This window comes from Gopherus flavomarginatus, chromosome 2, assembly GCF_025201925.1.
Source record: "Gopherus flavomarginatus isolate rGopFla2 chromosome 2, rGopFla2.mat.asm, whole genome shotgun sequence".
NCBI lineage: Eukaryota > Metazoa > Chordata > Testudines > Testudinidae > Gopherus > Gopherus flavomarginatus.
Window position 1 is genome coordinate 126,773,434 of NC_066618.1, and position 18,340 is coordinate 126,791,773.

Consider the following 18,340-nt stretch of genomic DNA (forward strand, 5'->3'; position numbering starts at 1 on the left):
GGTAGCCGTGTTAGTCTGGATCTGTAAAAGCGGTAAAGAATCCTGTGTTAGTCTATAAGGTGCCACAGGATTCTTTGCTGCTTTTACAGACGTTATGCACTGGGTGTCTACTCAAGGATATTGAGCTTCCAGTGTAAGACAGCAAGGAACTCTTATCTGTCAAAGTTATCTTGGTTCTTTAAATCAGTGTTTCTCTACCTTTTTGATACTAGGGACTGGCTTGCTGCCTTCCTAAACGGTGTCAGAGAGGTCTCAGGAACCAGCACTGATCCATGGACCTGTTGTTGGGAAATGGTGCTCTAAATCAGTGGTTCTCAAAGCCGGTCCGCCGCTTGTTCAGGGAAAGCCCTGGCCGGGCCGGTTTATTTACCTGCTGCGTCCGCAGGTTTGCTGGTTATATCTTTGTTCGTCGCTCAAGGCCAATGAGGGCTGCAGGAAGCAGTGGCCAGCACATCCCTCGGACACATTTTAACTTGCCCCTGGAATATCCAGTGTTGTCCCAGTTTCTTCTTTGGCTGGCTAAAATTGCCAGCTTCCATTTGATACCTGTCCAGGAAGTAGAAATCACTATATAGGCTTCCAAAACAAATTATTGTCTCCTTGAACTCTATTTTAAATGGGCTTTAAGAAAACATAATCTGTTCAAACTACTCTACTCTCCCAATGTATTCAACAGTTCAAAAATTGAGTGGACTTTCAGGAGTTTATCTTTGGTTTAACTCTCTTCCCATTGAAATCAATCTGAGTTTTACCATGGACTTCAATAGAAGCAGAGGTAGGCCATTCTGAGTACTTTTCAAAATGCATGGGATTTTGCACAAAGCCCATGGGAGAGTTTGGTAGCTTTGGCTAGAAGATAAATTGGCCAAACTTATTAAAGTAACTCCTCACTTAATATCGTCCCGGTTAACATTGTTTCCCTGTTATGTTGCTGATCTGTTAGAGAATATGCTTGTTTAAAGATGAGCAATGCTCCCTTATAACGTTGTTTGGCAGCCGCCTGCTTTGTCCACTGCTTGCAGGAAGAGCAGCCCCTTGCAGCTAGCTGGTGGGGGCTTGGAACCAGGGTGTACTGGCAGCCCTCTATCAGCTCCCCTATGTTCCCTGTGCAGCAACCACCCAGCAGACTATCAATTGCTGGGCAGTTCAGGTGTCCCTTCCCCTACTGTCATGTGCTGCTCCTGCCCCTCTGTCTTGGAGCTGCTCCCGGGAGCCTCCTCCTTGCTGTGCAGGAGGTGTGGGGGAATAGGGGTGCTGATGTCAGGATGTCCCCCTCCTCCCTCTCCTGCCCCTTGCTCCTGTACCCCATCTCCGACAGGGTTCAGGAGGGAGGGAGCTTGCTGGCAGCAGCTGCTGTCTCAACTTGCTGATCTACTTAAAAAGGCAGTGTACTGAGGGTAGGGTCAACATACTTAATGGGGCAATGTGCGTCTGTCTCTCACTCTCTCTCATACACACACATACACACACACACTGTGTGTGTCTGTCTCTTTCACCTGCACCCTTTGGTACTTTGGAAAGTTGAGGGAGTGGTGTGCTCCATTGGGATAGTGTGGGATTATCATCACGTTCAGTTTCCACAGGGAATGTTTGCAGCCACTGCCATATGTCTATTGTGTCTCCAGCCTCAAATCTTGCTGCCTTGTGGAGTGTGAGGCTACATTAACAACAATGTGTTAACTCTTGAGGGCTCAGCCGAATGCTTATTCATCATTTAGCAGCAAGGCATTCCTTGGGAAATATCCCATCCTCTGACTCCGCCATCTCAACCAAGCTTCACAATCATGATTGCTGTGTACAGTATTAAATTGTTTGTTTAAAACTTATACTGTGTGTGTGTGTGTGTGTGTATAGTCTTTTGTCTGGCGAAAAAATTTCGCTGGAAGCTAACCCCCTCATTTACATTGGTTCTTATGTGGAAATTGGGTTTGCTTAACATCATTTCACTTAAAGTAACATTTCTGAAGAACATAACAACAACGTTAAGTGAGGAGTTACTGTGCATAGCACCTACAAACTTAATAGTGGTTACTGAGACACTCATAGTGAAAGGTCTTGCTAGTAAAGAGTCACAGTACTCTGTTGCAGACTACCAGACCTATTTAGCTAAATAATTTAGTCATGTGGAATGTCTTCAGCAAAAGGTAGTGTTCAAAAAAGTTTCTTTAGCAGGTATAGGCTTGGCCTGGCCTGGCCAAAGATATTGGATACCCATTGATTCAGGCAATACAATGGTGAAGACTGTGATGCCCATAGATACTCATGTCTGTTCGCTTCCGTTTTTGAGAGATTCATATGCTTTTATACTGCATTTTCCCATCACCTTGGCCTCCATATCTGATGCCTAGTTTGGGCAAGCTATCTTGCACCCTCTTTTATATCTTTTAGAGGAAGTAAAGATGTTGTAATTCTTGTTATCTAAAGATACTAGACCAGATTCTCCATTACAGCTAAACTGCACAGAACACAAGCCAAGAGGGATGGTAGTGCAAAGGACATTTTCAGTTAATTTTTATATATTCTGAACAACTTGCAATGTGTTTGAGGACTCTTGGGCTACTTTCATCATGTTGAGCTGCAATGTCCATGTGGGGCAGAAAACAGTGGAGGACTGAGGAAGCAGTCTGACCACTCGCTTCCCTTGCTACCCTGGCAGAAGAGATAAGGGGGTTGTAGATTAAACCCCCCTAGATCAACTCTGGGCTACCAAAGGATCATCCTCATACAGGCCTGTTTATTCATATTGTGATTGTCTAGTCTGCCCTTTTCTATAACTCAGGCCATAGGACATGGTTGTATTAATTTCTGCTTCAAGTCCAATAGCTGTAATTGAGCTAGAGTACTTCTCTTGCAAAACCTTCTAATCTTCATTTTAAAATTGCCAGCAGTGGAAAACTGGAGCTAACAAAGCTGTTCCACTGATTAATTGCCTTCCCTGTTTTTTTGTTTGTTTGTTTGCTTTAAAAAAAGGTGAGCCTTATTTCTCGTCTGAATTTTCCTGGCTTCAGCTTCCATCCATTGGTTCTCGTTAGATCTTTGTCTGCTATATTGAAGAGCCTTGTGTTATCAAATATTTGTTCCTTAAGAAGGAACATATAGATTGTGATCAACTCACCCGTTAACCTTCTCTTTGATAAGCTAAATAGATTGACTTCCTTGAGTCTATCACTCTAAGGCATGTTTTCTGATCTTTTAATCATTCTTCAGCTCTTCTCTGCACCCTTTCCAATTTTTCAAAATCCTTCTTGAACTGTTGACACCAGAACTAGACAGTATTCGTGTAACAGTCACTCCATTGCCAAATACAAATAGAAAATAATCTTTGAACCATTACTCAGTATTCCCATTTGTAAACCCAAAGTTCGCATTGGCTCTTTTGGCCAAAGCATTGCATTGTGAGTTCATGTTCAGCTAATTATCTACTATGACCCCTGACTATGACTTTTCAGCGTTGTTGCTTTCCAGGATAGTCTCTCCCCTCTTGTAACTGTGGCCTACATTCTTTGTTCCTAGGTGTATGACCTTACATTTGGCCATATTGAAATACCTTGTTTGCCTGTGTCCTGTTTACCAAGTGGTCCAGGTCACTGTATATCAGTGACCTGTTCTCTTCATTATTTGCCAGTCTACTAATCTTTGTGTCATCTACAAACTTTATCAGTGATGATTTTGTTTCCTTCCAGGTCATTGATAAAAACATTATTGTAGGGCCAGGAACCGATTGCTGTGGGATCCTCTGATTCCTCATTTACAGTAACATTTAGAGACTTGTCAGTTAGCTGGCTTTTAACCCATTTTATATGTGCCATGTTGATTTTGTATTCTAGTTTCTTCATCAAGATGTCTTATAGTTCCAAGTCAAAAGCATTATAGAAGTCTAAATATATTACATCAATATTATTATCTTTTATCAGTCAAACCTGTCATCTTGTAAAAAGATACCAAGTTAGTTGGAAAAGATCTAGTTTCTATAAACTTATAGTGACTAGCATTTAATTATATTCTCCTCCTTTAAATCTTTATTAATTGAATCTCATATCACCTGCTCTGTTGTTTTGCCTAGGACAGGGGTTCTCAAATTTAATTGCACTGTGACCCCCTTTTAATAACAAAAATTGCTACATGACCCCAGGATGGGGAATTGAAGCCTGAGCCTGCCTGAGCCTTGCCACCCTGGGAAGAGGGGGTCAAAGCTCAAGCCCCACTGCCCCAAGAGCTTCAGCCTCAGATGATAGGGCTCAGACTTCAGCCCGGGGTGGTGCGCTTTGGCTTTGACGGGGCTTGGGCTTTGGCCCCAGCAAGTCTAATGCCAGCCCTGGTGATCCCATTAAAATGGGGTCACAACCCACAGTTTGAGAACAGCTGGCCTAGGATTAATAGCAGACTGACAGGCCTGTAGTTATCTATATCTTCCTGCTTACCCATTTTTAATATGGGCACATTATTAGCTTTCTTTCAGTCCCCTGGAATTTTCCCAGTGTTCCAATAGTTACTGAACATCAACATTAATGATCCAAAGTGCTCCTCAGCCAACTCTTCTAAAGTTCTAGGGTGCAAGTTAGCTGGACCTGCTGATTTATGTGTCTAACTTATTAGTGGCTGCTGTTTAATGTCAGACTGAATTACTGTTAGAATGAAAAGTATTTATTCATATGCTATATACCTCTTCTTCTGTCACAAATACAGAACAGAAATATTTATTGAACACTTCTGACTTTTCTGCATTATGATTGACAATTCTCCTATGTCTGTGTAGGAATGGACTAACACCGTTGTTAAGATTTCTTTTTGTTTTTGATATAGTTTAAAATAAATAAATACAACCTCCTTATTGTCTTTAACTCTGCTTGCCATAAATTTCTCATTGTGTCCCTTTGCTGGCTTACGTCAGCTTTAGTAACACATTATATCAGCAGCCTCATTGGATTTGAGAAGTTGACCCAGCATATCACAGGCCTCCTACTCTCTTTAAAAGTTGAAATGTTATTCATACATCTGGATTTTTTGGTATGTTTGAATTGACTGAAATTTAGGAGCCATTGCTTTCCACTGATAAAGGAATTGACTTAGAAGATTTTAGCAAGAGAAGAGGTACTAATGAATAGTAAGAAAACTGTAGGTTATAGCTACCAGTACCACAGAGATCCCCAAAAAACCTTGTGTGAGGAAAATTTATGGTTTACTGCACTGGTAGCTCAAGAATGAAATCCAATGATATACCTTCAGAGCACAAGTGTTACAAGATACTTCGGTCATAAATTGTATACCTCTGACAAGCAAGTCATTTTCTCATAAGGCACTTTAATACTCTTTTGTCATGCTGTTAAATTTTCATGATTAGACACCTGTTGCAATTCAGATAAGTGAGGGATTGTCACCACCTGCCCTGCAACCTTGGGTACCTCACAATGCTTTGATGTTGTAGCTCCCAACCTGAGACACTCACAGAAAATCTATTATAATGCAGGTCACACACTGACTGGGTATAGCTACCACGCTGGTCCAGCAGCCTGTCAGCAACACACCAGTCACACTCTGGCTTCCACCAGCCTTGGTTACTACTTGACCACTCCTGGATAGTTCAGATGTAAACAGTTGCCCTTCAACAGTTTGCCACTTTAATTGGAATTCTCAAACAGTTCAGTTTAAACACAGCACTGGATTGGTTTGGATTAAAAAATGTTAATTTATTAACAAAAGAAGATAGACTTCTAAGTGAATTCCGGTATCAGGTATTAAAGTCAGAAATGAGGTACAAGAAAAATAAAGATGAAATGTTTTTTCATAGCTAAAACTTAATAATCTAAATATGGTTAAAGGTAAAATCCTTACCATATGTTTCCAGCAACATGGCTGACCAAATTCTTAGGTCAGGCTCTTCCCCCAAAATCAAAGGGCTGGTTCCTTTGTTGTCTTAGATAAAAGAGAGAGAGGGAGTTTGGAGTTTTCTGTCACTTTCTCGTATAGTCCAGTTAATCTTTTAAGTGGATTCTTCTGAGGGTTACCCCTCAAAGCAAAGTTTATTCAAACAGTATAGAAGGTGACATGGAATCTGGTGGTGAAGGAGACTCCCATGCCCTTTCTTCTCACTTGTGTTTGGTGAAATGCAAATGCCATTTCCTCTGCCTGCTGTCTCACAGACCGTCTTTACTACTTACCGTATATACTCTTTCATAAGCCGAATATTTTTGGTAAAAAAGTGATGCTTCAAAGAGTGGGGGGCGGCTTATAAATGGGTCTACACCAAAAGTTGATGATTTTGAACTCTATGGAATCATTGAATTGAATATCTAATACATAGTCATTTTGTTTACCTGGAGTGTCGGCAGGCATGGAGCCCCTCAGCTCCCTATGACTGTGGTTTGCCGTTCTCAGCCAATGGGAGCTGTGGGAAGTGGTGCACCACTTCCCACAGCTTCCATTTTCTGGGAACGGTGAACCACAGCCACAGGGAGCTGAGGGGCTCCATGGCTGCAGACTCTCCAAGTAAACAAAATGTCTCAACCCACCGGCAGCTCACCCTGACGGGCCGGGAGCCAAAGTTTTCCAGCACCTGAAATATAGGGTCAGCTTATGAAAGGGTCATACAGTTTTTGCTAATTTTACCTATCCATTTTGGGGGTTCGGCTTATAGATGAACGGGACAATGAACGAGTATATGCAGTGTATATAAATTGAGGTCAACACACATTTCTTTGTTCAGAAAACTTCTGCCTGCGTAGGGCTGCATGGTTTTGAACATGTGCTAAGAACATCAAGCCAGGAGAATTCATAACTTTACATGTGTTCTTATATACATTTCACCATGATATTATTGGCCAGTGAGTTAGTTTTCACAAGTTATCTTTTGTACAAAGATTATTACAGTCGTGAGGAGGATGTGAATACGTGGTGCTTTCGGTCACAGTACCCAAAAAGGGAGAAAAAACAGAGACTCCATGATGTCCACTAAAATCTTCACTATTCCTAATCTGCTTTATGTGAAAGGTGTTTGGATGTTAGGATAAACAGCAGTATATAATCCTAAAATAGATAATGAAACCAGTAAGTATGCCTAATGAATTAGAACCATCTAAGTTCTCAAAACAATGTTTGGATCATTACCACTGTTGGTGTGGTCACTTCTCTGCCTGGTTATCCACATAGCCAGTAACAAACAAACCAGGAACCAGATAATGGGGGAATGAAAGATTAGAGGTATGGGCAGGGTCCATAAAACAAATGTTCTCTTATGAAATGGTGTACAGAATGAAGATGGAGAATCACTGAGTTTGGGAAAACATATCTTCTTGCCCCCAACTCAGAAGAGGAAATCAAACATCGCTAATCTGTATCTGTAAGGTAGAAATAAACAGAGTCATAGCTGTATGGTCATCTATAGCATTTGATGTGGCTTTTCTTAGCTCAGGGTGTGAAGATTTAATTTTCTAAATTTTTTTTTATTGCTTTTAACTTAATATTGTTGCAGTCCTATAAATTTAAGAAGCAGTTCTGTTTTATTTTTCACTGTAATGCTGTAATACAAATATTTTTAAATGTTAAATACTTTGCTATAATTTAGTTTTCTATGTACAGTTCCTACCTGTTTATATACCTTCAGAAGAGGAAAAGAAAAACCCATCTTTGTATGCAAATAATGTCAGACGTGTAATGGCAGAGTAAGTATGCTGATAATATATTGGATTATAGACTAGAAATAGATGCTTGATTTCACTTTAGTATCAAAAAGAAGTATTGAAGGTTATCAGTATTTGCTTGCCTGCAGATAAATGTAGATTATATTTCATAATGATGTAGTTAAAACTTTACATATTGTTAACTTTTTTCTTTCTGATGTGTTTTATTATTTGAGAAAAGTAAGAAACTGCAATGATTGGCAGAAAGCAAGTATTATAGCAATACTATACTGCCTTTACTGTAGTTCCTTTAGCTGTCTACGTACCTCAGATCTTAACATGGCACTTACAACATTTTGTTATAGAATAAGAACTTAGCAAAAAGAAATAGTGGCTATAACTTGAAGTTTAAGCTTTGTAAGATAATTTACTTTTTTTTTTAAATTGAGGAAAAAAATAGGGTACACCTAGGATTATAAATGTATATATAATTATTCTGTCTAACATTATTTCAAATGTAAAAATACAGAAACCTAAAAAGAGTTCATGATAGTGAGCTCAGTCTGTCTGAATGATATAATACTGATTAAATGGGAAACACTATTTCCAAAGGCAAATAATGTTGTACAGTTAAGGACTCATGATTCATGAAATGCACAAACTTTAACACTGTTCCATTGTGTTTATGCACTGATCGTATAGGTACACAATCACATGTTTTTTTCTCAAGTTTCTTTTTATTTCTTATTTCTTTTGTACCACTGCAGCAATACACACATAGCACCTTATAATTTTTACATAATTTCCCTGTCATAATAGTCCAGTGTTTCTTTTGACTTAAACTTGTAATACCTGTCTTACTTTTTATATATTTATCTTAATTTGGTCAGCAACCTTGTAATTTACATTTAACAGGATATTTTATGTCCTTATTTTCTTTATATATATATACACACACACACACATATATATATATGAAAAGAAAATAATTGGTCTTGCTTAGGATTGTATTGATGTGTGTTTTTAATGATTACTTGTTTGATGGTATTGCTAACATAGAAATGTATTTGATATGTATTTTTCCTGTGGCTTATACTCAAACTTTCTTAAGGAAGTTCAAATATTTATCCAAATACTGGATATGTTCTAAATGTTTCTAAACTGTTGCTTTAATTTGACATATGAATGTGTGTAGAATTTATACTCAATACTGATTTAAAGGTTGTATATATTTCTAACTAGACAAAAAATAAAATGAAAACTGATTTTTCCATATAATTGCCATAAAATGTATGCTTTTCCATGAGATAAGTATAAGAAAGCCATAGTATATTTACAATAATATGTATTTATTAAACAAAATTGAAGTGGAGACAGCTATTGAAATGTCATTTGATAATGTAGCTGTGAAACCGTATGTATGCCAGCACAGAGGGTTAAATCTCTCTCCTGTGCCCTGTCAGTTAATTCTGTTCTTGAGGATCCCATTACTAGGTGTCTCCTGAGGTCCCATGAGGGGACTCCTCCTTGTGCTTCCTGGAGTCCTGCAGGGGTACTCTGGAAGAGGTCTGCCTCCACTTCTGCCTGGTGTGGATGATGCCAAGGGGTTGTGGGAAATCTTTTTCCCTTACTCCCCCATTCTGCTCCTCTGGATGGCTGGGAATGGTGGGGGATGGAAGAGTCTGAGTTCGATTCCCAGCACTTCTTTCTGCCTGGCTTTATAGAGAGACTCTTGGGTAAGGTTGTTCTTCCTTGGTACTACTTGAGTTTGCCTTGACCCTGGAGGAGGGTTAAAGGAAAGATGGAAATCTACATCTGCAGTCTTCTTGTGATACCTGTTACCTCCTCCCAGTGCTGCCTGATATTGCATCTGGTTCCCTTTTTTTTTTGGGAAAGGGCATTTGGCCATACTGGCCAGTCTCATTGCCTTCCCCAGCCCCACAGAAAGGTATGTTGGGTAACCACTTATCTCAGCTTGCACTGAGAGGGTCATCTTTCCCCAGCCCAAGTGGCATCCCTGTGCTTGGTTAACAGTTCTCCCCACTGTTTCTCACTAGTCCTGGAGAAGGGAATGAGAGGAGAAGCATCTACTTTATCGTTTCCCCTTCCAGTGCCACTTTGTTGTCTACTTTGCCTCCTGTAAATGACTTTGGGAAGTACAAATTCTCCTCTGCTGCATGTATTAACTGTGTTGCCTAATCCCATGGAAGACTCCTTCCCCTTGCTCAATTCCACCTTTGTCAAGGATGTTCCCCAGAACATAGTCTTTGTGACTGTGTTAGTCAGTTCCCACTTGTATGTAGCTAGAAAACCGTATTAAGGTAACTATCAGGCACACATACTTGTATCAAGGATGTAATACTTGAAGGGGAGTTAATCCGGCCACATTTTTTTGTGTTCAAATTTGAGTGCTGATACCTGGATGCATACTTTGCAAGCACTAACACTTGAAGCAGTTATCAAATGCCTGAAGAAGTGTAAATGCTTCAAAAGTTGTAAAAGTTCAAATACATGTGTCTGCGTTCTCACACATGCAAGTGAACTCTTTAAAAATTGTATATAAGTATTCATATATCCAGCATCAAGAATGTGGAAATCAAACCAAATCAAATTAAGTTTACCTCATCTCCATACAAAGTAACTAGCCTCGATCTCTGAAGCACCCTCTGCAACAGAGTCCTGAAGTCCCCTGATGTGATTTTAAAAAAGCAATCATACAGTGTGTGTGTATTGTAACATTTTGACATCTAATTTTATATGAATCAATAAGCTTTGCTTCTTCCTTGTTTTTTCTGCTTTCTTTTGTCTCTTCACATTTTCTTCTGTTTTTAATTTTCCCACCAATTGATGTTTATCTCTCTCTTCTTTGAAATCTGCACTTTAAAATTACAGGGTTGGGATCCCAATTTTATACATTCCCCAAAACTGATTATAGTTTGGTTTTACAAGCATAGGCAACTGTGATTTAACCATATTCTTCACTTGTGCAACAATCGTGCAAAAGTTCAAAAGCTCTAGCACAGTTTAAGGTATCTATACTTCAAGACCACGGTTAATTGTCAGTTAAGCTACCATGCTATAAATGAGTTCTCTCCCACAACATGGTGGATTATGTACTTTAAATGGGTTCTAAATCTTTCCCTCAAGCTATCCTGTCTACCTTTACCCCCACTATCTTCCTCTGTCTTCCTCCTCTCTGTACTTTGCAGGCCCCTTTACACCTTTCTTCATTTTAAACACATTGCAGCTGCCCCTAAACCAGTATGTCTGTATTCTCCAGCCTCTACATCTCTTCCGACTCCTTAAACTTCCTTTAGGAGGTTTTTACTGTGACACATGTCCAAGAGTGTATACCTGTCTGCTAAAACAATGTCCTTTTGGCATCTTAGAGACTAACAAATTTATTTGGGCATAAGCTTTCATGGGCTAGAACCCACTCCATCAGATGCATGGCCTGGAAAATACAGGAGCAGGTATAAATACATGAAAAGATGGGAGTTCCTCACACTTGTTAAGGCAACTCCCATCTTTTCATGTATTTATTCCTGCTCCTGTATTTTCCACTCCATGCATCTGATGAAGTGGGTTCTAGCCCATGAAAGCATATGCCCAAATAAATTTGTTAGTCTCTAAGGTTCCACAAGGACTCCTAGTTGTTTTTGCTGATACAGACTAACACAGCTACCATTCTGATATCTGTTTGCTGTGCCTCTTCCCTTTGTTAGGAGTGGAGAAGATGAGTAGTTCACAGCAGGCCCTGCTAGTGGGAGAACAGAACAGCAGTGTTTTTAGAAAAATATCCTGTTTAGTGCTAGTAGGTAAGCATTTGGAGGCTGTGAAGACTAGCACTTTGTAAATAGCTTAACTGCTTATTGATGTGGGAGTATTATGGAGGACCACCCCAATGGGCAGACAATGGGTGCTTTGTCATCAGTATTTTAAGTTACTTACAAAATGGGTAAACATTAATCCCATTTGACAGATTTAATTAACACTCAGAGGAAATCTTCCATTAAAATTAATGGAAGATTTGTTTCTAACTTCCCTAGCCAGCTGTCAAAATCTCAGCCAGAGATTTTAAGCAGTTCACTTATGTGCTCTCTGGTCTAATCTAATAGATATGAAGTCTTGGCTCAAATACCAGGTCTACAACAGATTCTCTGTATGACTTTGGGTGAGTCGCTTAACTTGTATGTCTTAGTTACTCAGAGGGAAGTAGTATTATTTGCATACAGCTTAATGGAGTGGTGAAAAGCCTTACTAAAGAAGTTTTGTGAATCGTAAAGGAATATTAAAGCTACTCTGTGGAAGAGGTGGGAGCAGTGCTCAAGGCTTCCCGGCTCAGCCCTTTTCATTCCATCAAGCCAAGAAAATATTTTTGGGCAAAGATCAACACATAAAGAGAATTATCCATTTCCCAAAACTATTCCTGAGCTTGTGTAGAATTTTGGACTAATTTAGAATAGCTCTGGGCACCAAAATTAACATGGCACATACATGCACAGCACATCCAGGCTCCTGCTAAAATAGAAAGGCAATTTTTGCCTAGGTGTCATTTTTTAACAAATTTTTCTGAAGCTTAGCAAAGCATATGCTGCGCACAAAAGATTGTCTTCAGTATCTGTAGGTATTTTTATTGTCAAATTTGAAATGTAAGCTTCTGCTTATTGCAGTATGCCCCCAAAATGATCCTTATAACTTCTGAAAATAGCTATGAGAGGGTGAAAATGCAGTTTTCCTCAGAAAAACCAGCCTACTTTTGGGCTTGTGACTCTTAAGGGAAGCTGCTGCTCCTGCAGGAGACCCCTATTAAATAGAACCAGTTTGTTGTTATTTTTTGAACGAGTTACTTGGGCAAAAAAGGCTTTAACAGGTGTGCCTTGGATGGCAGTAAAATGTCTGGACAATATTTCTTGTGCTGCTTATGTCTTGGTGAGGATCACTTCCTTGCTAAGTGCTTAGTCAGTGGTGGCATCTTCTCATGCTCATAAAGATATAAATGTCTACTGGCCTTACTTTTTAGAGGAATCATTGAAGGTCCAATCAATTGGATCCACCTGCTTTAGAGCTGAGTGTCTCTAGAGGTCCAGAACATCAACTTCTAGATCAGTTCTCAAGTCAACCTTGTCTAATGTGGCTTAGGTTCAGGATGAGTCATCTTGACTGTAATGGCTTCTTCAGTACTTACATAATCTTGAGTGCCAAAGTCTTCAGTGTTGACTGAATCCTCGGGCATTTGGCTACAGGAACTGGTGGCAGTCCCGAGGTTTGTGTGTCATGGACCCATTTGATTAGTTAGGGCTGATGCTTTCCTCTATAGAGTCACAGAGAAATCACAATCTTCTTCCTCCCCCTTAAGGCAAAAGGAAGAGACATAGCTCTGTTGACTTTTCAACACCATCTGGAAGAATGCTTGTCTGCAGCATTAGTAGAGGTTCCAAGAAGCATAAGAACATAAGAATGGCTGTATCGGGTCAGGCCGAAGGTCCATCTAGCCCAGTATCTGTCTACCGACAGTGGCCAGTGCCAGGTGCCCCAAAGGGAGTGAACCTAACAGGCAATGATCAAGTGATCATTCTATCACTCACATCACTTCTGAAGTACTTCAGTGGATCAGTGAACTCTCTGTCCAGTGACCACTCCAGATCCAAGTAGTGGTCAGCTCCTGTTATGTCCTCTCCAGTAGAGATTACTGACATGTATTTTCATATTGATTCAGACAGAAGGGTTTTCTGTGCTGCGGCTAGTATCCAAGAGCTATCTGAGTTGGGTTAGCTACCAAGTGGGAAAGACCTTGATATTGCCCTAGGTAGTTCTTATGTCAGAGACTCCTCCACATATAACGATAGCTTTTCTCCTTCCAGGATGGAAGGGAATGTCTCCAGTGAGACCCGCACTGGGCTTTGATAATGATCTATATAGTTTTGCACATGGGAGCAAATGGCCTTTTGTAAAAGGTCACCTCAAATGCCTGCATCTGTTTGCTTCTCCTTTCCATTCTGGCTGCAAGTTCTCTCCCCATCCCTCTTCCATCTTCTCCCCTAGTTTGAGAAGCATCATCTCTTCTTCTTAATATCAATATGGCCTGTAGGATACTGAGTGATGTACATGATTCTACTGATGTCAACATTTGTATATGTCTCCTGATGATTCTGTGAATGTAACAAACTTATTGCCAGATGATTGCTATGAGTTTCCAGGGCCATTGTGATACTTGAATGAGGTATTTGGACATGACCACTGTCCTGGAGAAAATTCAAACTCTTAAACTTATTTTAAAATGAACTGAAGAAAAGTAGTATACTTCCAGTTCTCAAAGAACTGTTTGGACTGTTTACAGAGCTACTTCTGACTTCTTCATTGGCATCTATGGAGGCAAACCAAAGTGAAGTACTTGTCTAAAGTGTTGTAGCAGCATTTTGAATGTTTCTACCAACATCCTCTATTGGGTCTTTACAGTTTCTGCTGCGATTGAGTGTCGGAAGGGCTCTGGGACTTGCCATCTCCAGCTGCATTTATTTTTCACTATAATAACATGCAACATCCTACCTGAATAGGAATAAGGACAGAATGAACTCAAAATCAACAGAAAGGACCTCCACCCATGCTTCCTGGGGGAGCAAGAAAATGGCATTTCTTGTCCTTGTCTCTCTCTCCCTCCAGCTTTAATGATAACAAGATACTACAGTTCTTCTGTGGGATGTGGGATAAATATATAGTGCTTGTATACTTAAAAATGGTGCTTGTCAACCTTCTTGATGATATTAAGCTACTTAGGAAAATATTGTGTTCTACCACAAACACTTAATGTACTGTCTTACACATCACAAATGATAATCCTCAGCTGTACTGCTATGTAGTTCCAGAGCTCTTTAGGGTACTGATAAAGTTGCATCACTTAAGCCTTTTCAGACCACTGTACAAGGGCTTATTTAACATCCATACTCTTTCCATCGGTTTCATTTTCTGTTCCACATCTTTGCTTAGATTGCCTGTTCTTCAGAAGTTCACATTTAAGTGTCTGGTAGATGCCTCCTTAAAAGGATCGTCTACTTTAATTACTCTTGTTATAATATCCAGCAACACTAATAATACGAAAGATGTCTAGTGCAGTCAGTTGCAAAGTTTTGTCTTTAGTGGGATGTTTGAGAATCTCATCAGAATAAACATCAAAATATTATGAGTGATTGTGATAGATTGAGCAATAAAACCGTCTTGATGGCTGGCATGCACCTATATTTTGATTTGAATGCACCCCTTTTCACACAGATACATTATAAAAAATGTAACGTATTTCATAGTTCTATTTTGACAGTCCTGGATACTCCATTCATAAAATAGGCTTGAAATGCAAAATATCATGCTTATAATTTATTTCAAAGAATTGTCTTACAGTAGTTCTAGTAAGTTGTCCTCTTTATTAGTTAGAACTACAGATATTCCACTTTCAGCATTTACAAAAGGATTTGTAATTCTTTAATCATTAGTAACTTACAAGGGAAAATTTTCACTAAATTCCTCTTTGAAAGAACAAAGGTTCATAGATCCTTCATCTTCATCATGCCATTTCACTCAATTTTCCATAGGAAATCATTTAAGTGTAGTCAAGATTCAAATTGAGAAAACATTGAGGGTACTCTTCCAAGCTGTCTAGTAAGCAGTTCTGGACCATTGCAAGCTTCTTGGAGGGCATTGGCTCTATAATAAACTGAGTTGGGATGTTTAACAATTCAAGGAAAAAAGGTTGTCACCTGTCCTGCTGAGAGCCTGTTACAAGTTTTAATGTTTGCTTTCTTTGACATAAAAGAAAATGAGGATACAGATTCTCATAATAGCAATCACAGTGCCTCAAAGATTTGTAAGATTAATTTTCGGGTAACAAACTGGCAAACCACCAAAAAATTGCCCATGCACCACAAGTTGAAAACCATTGCTTTAGAGACTTCATTCCCAAAACTCTGCTCCTGACAGAGGGTAACAGGGATAATGTGGAGTGGGAAGAGAAAAGGAGAACGCTGGATCTTTACACCAACTCTCACATAAAACCATACATCTCGTATGAAAAAGGTATAGAACCTTCAGTCCAAGAAGTGAGCATGAGAGAGAGGTTCACCTGGAACTGAGATTTTTTGAGCAAGTAAGGGTGTCAGAGAATTGATTAGGAACATAAAAACTGTCATGCTGGATTAGACCAGTGGTCCATCTAGCCCAGCATCCAGTTTCTGGCAGTGCTAGTACCAGAGCTTATGGGGGAGTGTGCAGAACAGGGCAGCTGGAGTGATCCACTTCGGTCTTCCACTCCCAGATTCTGGCAGTCAGAGGTTTAGGGTTGCCCCGAGCATGATGTGACATCCCTGAACATCTTGACTAATAGCCATTGATGGATTTATCCCCCATGAACTTGTCTAGTTACTTTTGAACCCTAATATACTTTGGCCATCACAGTATCCCATGGCAATGAGTTACTTGCTCTTGTTTGTATTAAATCTTCTACATAATAATTTATTTGGGTGACTTCTGGTTTTTGTGTTGTGGGTAAATAACACTTCTCTATTAATTTTTTCCCCCATACCATTCATGATTTTATAGACTTCTTTTATATATCCACTTGTCTCTTTTCTAAGATGAACAGCCCTTGCCTTTCCTCTCGTGGAAACTGTTCCATACTCTTGATAATCTTTTTTGCCCTTCTTTGAGCCTTTTCCAGTTCAGTTATTTCCTGGATACAGTATTCAATGCATGGTTCTACCATGGATTTATATAATAGCATTATGACATTTTCTATATTACTTTCTCTTTCCTAATGGTTCCTAACGCTCTGTTAGTCTTTTTGACTATAGCTGTGCACTGAGAACTATCCATGGTGACTCCTAGACTACTTTTAGAACTCATTTAGAACTGATTTAGAACATTTTAGTACTCATTTAGAACCTGTCATTATATATGTATAGTATGGATTTTTTCCAATGTGCATTCCTTTGCACTTCAGAGTGTTAAATTTTATCTGCCATTTTGTTCCCCAGTTCACCATTGAACGCTTTGCAGTCCTCTTTGGACTTCACTATTTTGAATAATTTAGATTGTCTGCAGACTTTGCCACCTCACTGGTCGTTCCCTTTTCCAGATCATTAATGAAAATGTTGAACAGCACAGGTCACACTACAGATCCTTGGAGGACCCTTCTGTTTACCTCTCTCCATTGTGAAAACCGATCATTTATTACTACTCTTTGTCATGGCTACACTTGCAGAGGTAGAGCACTTTGAGTTAAACCAGCTTTCGTAGAGTGCAGTAGGGAAAGCACTGCAATCTGTCCACACTGATAGCTGCAAGCGCACTGGCATGGCCACATTAGCAGCTCTTGCAATGGCCACAGAGAGCAGTGCATTGTGGTAGCTATCCTGGCATGCAAGTGGCTGCAATGTGCTTTTCAAATGAGGGGGCTGGGGTGGAGTGTGACAGGGAGTATGTTGTGTGTATGGGGGGGGGGAGAGTGGGTTTTTGGGGGGCTGAGAGCATGTTTGCGTGCTGTCTTGTAAGTTCAGACAGCAGCAGAGCCCCTCCCCCTGCACCTCTCTCTCACTCACAGCATTCCACAGTAATGGTTGCTTTGTCTTGGAGCAGGTAAGCATGCTGGCTGTCAGAAACGGGGCTTTCAAAGGGCATATTGGCATGCCTGCAGTGATTCTAAAACAATGACAAGAGTGGCCACTTGACTTAAGGGGATTATGGGATGTTTCCAGAGGCTGATCAGAGCTCAGTAATGCAACACTTCTTTCACACTGCATCTGAGGAAGTGGGTATTCACCCACGAAAGCTCATGCTCCAAAACGTCTGTTAGTCTATAAGGTGCCACAGGATTCTTTGCTGCTTTTACAGATCCAGACTAACACGGCTACCCTCTGATACTTTCTTTCACACTGACGCCCGGGCTTTTCAGCCAATGCACACCAAGTGTTAATCTTCTCACCAAGGTGGAGTACTAGGAGCGCTCTAGTCCTGGAGTCAGAGCACTCTATGTGCCTTGCCATTGTGGACGGGTAGTGAGCTAGGGTGCCCAGGCTGCTGTAATGCGCTCTAACTCGCAAGTGTAGCCAAGCCCTTTGATTCCTGTTTTAAGCTTACAACCAGTTTTTTTCAGAAGAAATTAATCAAGTTGGGTAACTGAGAACTGGACATGCATTTGCAGTAGGTGGAGGAGCTGGTTTGATTTTTCTGTGGAGGAAAGGGCAGCAGGAATTGTCAGGTACTTTGCTATGAGGAGACAGAAAAACTTGTTAGATTATTGAGGAAATGTGAAATAACAGGGTGCAATCCAGACTAATGAGCAGCTGTGTCACCCCTGCCCTGTAACCTGGGTTGCCCTTTACAATGCCTTGCTGCTGTAGCTTCGAGCATGGACTGCTCACAAACAGCCTCCAGCATGTAAGTCACTCCCAGCTATATCCTTGTGTGTGCTGCAGCCAGCCAGCCCTGGTTATGCTGTAGCGTGACCCCCAATAACCTCCCCAGTCCAGGATCTTCCCCCAGAAATGTATGTCCTGTATGGCACTGCCATCTCCTGGACAATACAAATATGTTGTCTGTTATTCCTTTAAGGGAATAATATGCACACAACTTGTTAGCCCAAATGGAGTTACCCAGACACTTCAACTTGAACCCACTGGATTAGATAAAACAATAAAACAAGTTTGTTAACTACAAAGAGAGATTTTAAGTGAGTA

The 18,340-nt window shown here is 40.2% G+C and overlaps 1 protein-coding gene across 5 annotated transcripts in view; it reads left to right on the forward strand.

Annotated features, from left to right (window-relative positions):
• The window catches only part of LPCAT1 (lysophosphatidylcholine acyltransferase 1), a 205,533-nt gene that overhangs the window by 88,634 nt on the left and 98,559 nt on the right, over positions 1–18,340 (forward strand). For all 5 annotated transcript variants that reach the window (XM_050938231.1, XM_050938227.1, XM_050938226.1 and 2 more), the window contains exon 9: positions 7,576–7,658. In XM_050938231.1, the coding sequence (XP_050794188.1) occupies positions 7,576–7,658 (83 nt within the window). The remainder of the gene's footprint in view (positions 1–7,575; positions 7,659–18,340) is intronic.